This window comes from Parus major, chromosome 14 (genome assembly GCF_001522545.3).
Source record: "Parus major isolate Abel chromosome 14, Parus_major1.1, whole genome shotgun sequence".
NCBI lineage: Eukaryota > Metazoa > Chordata > Aves > Passeriformes > Paridae > Parus > Parus major.
The window spans coordinates 15,607,581-15,613,937 of record NC_031783.1 but is presented as its reverse complement, the minus strand read 5'-3'; the positions used below and the strand labels follow the sequence as shown (position 1 = coordinate 15,613,937).

The following is a 6,357-nucleotide window of genomic DNA, read 5'->3' as shown; positions in this document are numbered from 1 at the left end:
GCGGGGCCGCGCTGGGGAAGCGCCGGCTGCCGGCTCCCTGCACCAAAGCAGCAGCGGGTCCTGGCGCGGGGGCAGCGGCGGGTGCCGGTCCCTGTACGGAAGCAGCAGCGGGTCCCGGTGCCGGGACAGCGGCGGGTACCGGTCCCTGTGCCGAAGCAGCAGCAGCAGCGGCGGGTGCCGGTCCCTGTGCCGAAGCAGCAGAAGCAGCAGCAGCAGCAGTGGCGGGTGCCGGTCCCTGTGCCGAAGCAGCAGCGGCGGTGCCGGGCGGTGCCGGGCTGGGCTGGGCTGGGCCGGGCTCGGTCGCTCGCTCCGGCCGCGATTCAAAGGCGGCGCCGGGGCCGTTACCGCGCGCGGCCGCTCCCCATTGGCCGCACGATTTAAAATCCACGCGGCGCGCGGGGCACCATGGGAGATGAAGGGGCCACGCGCCGCGGGGGCGGGGCCAGGCGCGCTCGGACACGCCCCCTACAGCGCGCGCCTCTCTGCGCCTGCGCCGGCGGCCGTTGGCTGCGGCCGCGCGCGCTCCTGCCGGGCCGACACGCGCCAGGCGCGCTCCCGCTGCCGCTGCCGCGCCCGGGACGAGCGCGGCCCCGCGGGACCCCGAGCGCGGGCACGACGCGCTCCGTCATGGACATTCCCTTGGGATTCGCACCCGCAGAGGATTTCCCCGGGAGCGGCACTGCGGCCGCACCGCCCGCTCCCCGCGGCTTCCGTGTGCTGCCGGTTCCCAGCGGGATTCCCGCGGGTGCCCAAGAACCGGACCGTGGGCCGGGTTTATAACGTACACAGTCCCAGCCCTGCTGCCCCTCGGGTGTCAGTGTGGCTGTTCTGAGGGGCTGTCCCTAACCTCAGTGCCCCTCTGCCCTCGCAGCCCACGGACACACTGTGCCCTGCCCCAGGCTCTCCTGACCCCGCTTGCCAAGGGAAGTGACCGTGGGATGGTGCCATGCCTTAACTCCAACACCAGTGCAAAACAACCCAAAAACACACAGCAGCAGCAGCAGCAGCACCCCAGCACAGGCACCTGCGCTGCTTCCCGGCATGGACACTCCCTTGGGCTGAGGGATTAGCACCGTTTGGCCTCCTTTCCCCAGCAAAGCACAGGTGTTAGTGGACAGCACACACCATGCTTCTCCCCGTGGGTTGAGCCTCACCCACAGGCACATGTCATCCGTGCCAGGGTGTCCTGGAGAGCGCACGGACAGAGCCAGGAGCCCTGCAGGCCACCACAGCCACCGTTCAGGTGCCACTCCCGCCCTAGAGTTGGATCATCTCCGGAGGTTCTGCTCCCCACAAAGCAGGCACGGTCCCACACGGTCTCTCCCCCTAAGAGACCTTCCCACACAGCCCCTCACTCCTCACACCGAGCCATCAGCACCTGGCCCAGAGGCACAGGCGGGCAGGGATGTGCTCCCAGGGACCCTGAGCATCCTCAAACCCAGCGGCACACCCTGCCCGTCCTGGTCAGCAACACGAAGCAAAGCACACAGGGCATCAATGAAGCAACACAGCAACTTGGGGTAGAAGTGCTCAGTGTTTGTACAAGAAGGCATTCCCCTCCCTGCAGAATATGCTTCCCCACTCCTGCAGCTCCTCTGGCTACAGGCACAGCCTCCTGTGTCATTTTGCTGCAGCACGCTGGACGGCAGGCTGCCTGCAGAGCTGGGGCTCCCCACGCTGCAGCCCACTGACACTCCATCTTCCCAGAACTGGCAGTGGTGGAGAGGTGAGCCCAGGTCAGAGGGATGCTTCAGAGGCAGGAGGAGAAAGTGGCCAGTGTAAGGAATGTTAACAATGCTGGGTGTTAGGGATCTTCTGTGGTGGCTTGGTTTTAGGCCCTGGCAGAGGCCACCTTAACAGAGACAACAAAAGAGGTTTTAATTAAGGCAGAAGAGTCAGCTCAGACAGCGAGAAGGAAGAGCAGGCCAAGAAACATGTAATTGCAGTGACATATCCCTTCATGCATTACAGCTCTGCTCTCGGGTGATTGTGGAAATTCATCACTCAGACTTTTCCAGCTGCTATCCCACTCCCAAGCTCATATCCCTCCTCCCACTCCTCTCCCTGCTGCTGTGGCTGCTGATCCAGCGATCCCAGTGAAACGCACAATGTGGTGTTAAAACTTGGAGGAGACAACACAGCAACACAGCACAGACACTGCCAGAGACACCCTGGAGCAAAGCAGTGCTCTGAACTCCTGACTTGCAGGAAATCTCACAAGAAACCCCAAACCTGTCAAGTCTGTGACAGAGGAGGCCTCTCTGGCTCCTCAGAGGGAAGAAGCAGCTGTTTCACACTGTACTACACTTTTTTAATGCACAGGACAGCCAGAATAGCCTGTAGCACTCATAGAACAACTGTGGTTCATGCCCAGGCACAGCAGGAACCTCAATCTAGTTTGGTTTGAAGAATCATGAGTCACTTGAACAACTGAAGAGGCTTTAATTTATGTACAGTAAAAATACAAACCAGTCAGTGGTTTTACATGTGATGTACAGCAGCTACTACACAGTTAGTACTCATACAACTATTTGCTATTAAGGTGTATCAGCATTTGCTACACAGATCAGCTGAGGCTCCAGGGCTGCTCATCCACAGCCACACACCTACCACACACCTAATACATGTCCTGGCCCCAGCTGCTACACTACAACACGCAGGAGCCCCAGTTTAAAACCTAGAGCAGGACTAAGCTAAGCTTTAACAGAGCACAGCTAGAGCAGGCAGACTGCTGTGCAGCCAGTTGTCTGTACTCAGGTACACAAGCATCAGATGACTCCAACTTTCAGAGCTGCTCTCAGCAAGAACTATTCCTGCTCTACTACATGTCCAAAATGAAATCTTCACTCTTTCTAAGAAGTTTGACTGTCATTCTTAAGTTTCAAAATTCAGAAAAGCACCAAAGAGCTTTCTGCAAATACAGACTCTGGGTAATAAGTGGGCACAGTTGCAGCATTCTCTCACTTTTAATTACCCACTTTCTGCTGCACTGAATTCCGTGAGTGACATGGCAATCCTCTTTTCAAAGGCCTTTAGCTCTTTAAGGTCTGTGATATTCAGGAAGTGGCACTGACCCCAAGAACACTAGCCCTGAGGGGTGAGAGCACAGGACTGAGGTCAGTGTGCTTAAAGCTAAGAAACATCCTGTCAAGCACAGAAAGGTGTCAGTGTCAGCTAAAACCCCTAAAACCAACAGCAGGATGATGAACCCCTGAAGAGAATCCCAGGGAGGAAAGGAAGAGGCCACACAGCTCAGCCTGCAGGCCCATGGGCAGCAAGTATTGTGCCAAAGGGAAGCCTGGGTCTAATGAACCCTGGTAAGTGCCCACAGCACAGCCAGAACAGCCCTGCTGGGATGGAATCTGCTCCTAGCAAACCTTAGCCTAGCTTTGGGTTAGGACAGAGCTGAGCAGACAGGCTGAGGCTGCAGAGCATGTGTCAGCTCTGCCTCATTCCCCAGCTGCTGCCCCAAGGCAGGTGTTTCAGCTTTCCCAGCTCCAGAACATTCAGTGGCACAATTCAGACAACGTGGAATGGAGAACACTGGATGAGCATACAAAGGCTGAACAGGACACAGCAGCTTTCACAAGGGACTGCCTGGCCAGGCTGAGGCACACGCACAGGAGTGCTCAGGAGAGCTCTGGCCTCACTGGACAAAACCCCTCTCCCCACCCCAGAATGCTCCTGTGTGCCTGAAACGTGGGAAATGGGCTACTAGACCTGAGTGAGTGGCAAGAACTTCTGGTAATAGCTCTTGGTAACGTCAATCATGAGTTCCTGGGTGCATTCCGGGAGCTCCCCGGAGAAGAGTCCTGGAAGAAGAACAACAGTATGGCCATCAGTCATCGTGTACCATGCACTAAAACAGGGATTTCACAAGTCAAAACTGGTACTTTTCAGTGCACCAAGTGCCTGATGCCTTTACTTTTGGGCACTAAGTGCTAACGGGCACCTTTGTTATAGAAATCCCATTTAAAACAAGAATATCCATGTTATCTGCACTTTTGTGCAAGGGAAGATAGAGGGAGCATACCTGGGCAGCCCGAGAAGACAGTGAAAGGTGGAACTACGGTTTCAGGAGGAAGTACTGTGTTGTCTAAGATTTTGCAGCAGTCTTTCAAAACACATCTACGTCCCTAAAACAGAGAACAGGAAAAGTTTATATTCACAACACTATAAACATGAGATTTTCTTACTGATATGTTACCTAAGCCTCAAGAAAATTAACTGCTCAAAACATATCCTTTATAAGAGATCACAGAAATAAATCTTTACCCTGATTGAATGTTCCTCTTAACAGAATTAACTTTTCCTTTTGAGGAAAAATGTCTGCTTGCTTTCAACTAGCACAGGTACAACTGCACATTAACATGTCAATGTTCAAATTGGCACCAAAAACCCGAGTCAAGCAGTACCAGCAAGGCCTTCTCTACCTCAGCACACAGTAGCCTTGACTGTTTGGTCTTATTTACACAGAAACACAATTCCACTTGTACTCTGTGGCCAGGCTGCCTTCCCCAGGCAATCCCATTAGCCACAGGGACAACACTGCTGGGATGGATTTTCCAGCCAGCAGCAGCTGTCCTCAGAAAAGTAAAGCTGAAGGCTCAGATCCTGCAGAGAAGGAAGAGGAGCAGCAAGGAAGAGCAGAGAGCTGATCCTGCTCCAGCCAGCTGGTGCAGACAGCGCTCACCTGCTGTCACAGGACCTCAGCAGCAGCCAGGAGTTTACAGAAAATACAGAAATGGCACTCACAATGACACAGTTCTTGCCTATGTGCACATAGGAGCCGATCTGGGCTGCGTTGACAACGCAGTCCTCTTCTATGAAGACATGGTCACCAATGTGCAGAGGGAAGAAAGCCACCCTACAACAGGAGAGTATCTGTGTCCAACAAACAAACTGACACTTTGACCCAAAATCACCCTGGAGTCTCCTGTCTCCAGATGGATTAACACACGTGGATCCAGTGCTAAGGGAGACAGAACAGATTTTAGAGAGGAGAAATTTTCTGGATTTCTCCTCTCTAAAGGATGGCCCAAATGAGAAGGAAGATGTTGTGAATAAACACACAAAAATGAAACATGCTCTTCACTGTGCTATTCTAATCTATCCCTTTCCATCCAACATTCTGATGGGAACACCAGCCCTCGAGGCACAGCTTAGCATCTGAGGAAAAAGTAGGTTTGATAGATGCATTTCTGCTAAGTGCTGCAAACAAACAGAGTTCTCAGAACACAAGACTCCATCAACTTGACAGATTTTTTAGGTATCTCCCTAAAGGAAGGAGCCTCTTACCCTTTACTGAACTTCTTGAAGGGGGGCCTGATGACACTGCGACTCTTGACCACGCAGTGCCGTCCCACCCGCACGTTCGCCAGGTCACCACGGATGATGCAGTCGTTCATAACTATTGTCTGCAGAAGGACAGACAGGTAAACCCGCTCCCTTTGCTACTTGTGCTGGCAGTTATTACACAAACTCATGCCGAGGTCTGGTCACCTCCGCAAGATTATCTTACTTACGGAGGATTCTTTCAGTCAAAAGAAAAGTGACAACAAAGCAAAAGTACAGGAGGTTGGTAGCACCAGTTGTGCTCCTGGTGGTGCCAGCGAGCATTACAGAGCCAGGTTTAGGCACAGAGCAGAACGGGGCTGCTCCGGGGATGAAAGCAGCGGGGGCTGCCCGCAGCAGGTCAGTGATGCTGCGGGATGGCAGCGCCGGGTACCGCGGGCAGGGCCCGGGGGACCGCCCGGGGACACGGCAGCCGCGGCCCGCCGCTCACCTTGCCGTTGAGGACGATGTTCTGGCTGCCGCACAGCACGGACTGCCGGCTCACCTTGTTGCCTGAGGCCTGCGGGGAGAACGGGCGGTCACGGCGGGTGTCCCGGGCCCCGCAGCGCCCCGGCGAGCCCGGCCCGGCCCCGCTCGGCCCGGCCCCGCTTCCGTCGCGTCACCTCCGCCGCGCCCGGCCCGGCCCGGCCCCGGTTGCCATGGAGGCCCCGCCGGCAGCCGCGGCCCTCAGCGGCGCCGACAAGGAGAAGGTGCGGGGCCGGGGGGGGGCGGCGGCTCCGGGGCCGGTGCCGGTCCCGTCCCGGTGCCGGTCCCGTCCCGGTGCCAGCCCCACGGGTGTCTCTTGCAGCTGCGGGAGAAGCTGGCGCTGCTGAGGCGGGAGTACAGCGAGACCGTGATCCGGCTGCGGGTGAGCGGGCCGGGCCGGGCCGGGCCGGGCCGGGCGGGGGCACCGGGGCACCGAGAGCCGCTCCCAGCCCCACCGGGGTCTTGTGTGTCCGCAGCGGGCGCGGCGAGCCGAGAGAGCCAGGAACCACGGCCGGCGGGAGCGGAGCCCCACAGGTG

General features: G+C 56.7%; 3 protein-coding genes across 5 annotated transcripts in view; 1 reads left to right on the top strand and 2 right to left on the bottom strand.

The window, feature by feature from the left end:
• PLK1 (polo like kinase 1) overlaps positions 1–365 on the bottom strand; it is a 5,482-nt gene extending 5,117 nt beyond the window's left edge. Inside the window, exons 1-2 of the mRNA XM_015642408.1 lie at positions 346–365; positions 44–184 (exon numbers count right to left, since the gene is read on the bottom strand). Coding sequence (XP_015497894.1) covers positions 44–184; positions 346–365 — 161 coding nt within the window. The remainder of the gene's footprint in view (positions 1–43; positions 185–345) is intronic.
• Positions 366–1,515: 1,150 nt separating this feature from the next.
• On the bottom strand, positions 1,516–5,995 carry DCTN5 (dynactin subunit 5). Its single transcript, XM_015643423.3, has 7 exons — positions 5,958–5,995; positions 5,786–5,927; positions 5,299–5,417; positions 4,756–4,867; positions 4,034–4,136; positions 3,721–3,812; positions 1,516–1,852 (listed from the first exon to the last, which is right to left on the bottom strand). The coding sequence occupies exons 1-7, from the start codon at positions 5,993–5,995 to the stop codon at positions 1,832–1,834; spliced, it is 627 nt and encodes a 208-aa protein (XP_015498909.2). The 3' UTR covers positions 1,516–1,831.
• The window catches only part of PALB2 (partner and localizer of BRCA2), an 8,866-nt gene continuing 8,474 nt past the window's right edge, over positions 5,966–6,357 (top strand). For all 3 annotated transcript variants that reach the window (XM_015643352.1, XM_015643351.1, XM_015643354.2), the window contains exons 1-3: positions 5,966–6,044; positions 6,143–6,202; positions 6,297–6,354. In XM_015643352.1, coding sequence (XP_015498838.1) covers positions 5,994–6,044; positions 6,143–6,202; positions 6,297–6,354 — 169 coding nt within the window. In that variant the 5' untranslated portion in view covers positions 5,966–5,993. The remainder of the gene's footprint in view (positions 6,045–6,142; positions 6,203–6,296; positions 6,355–6,357) is intronic.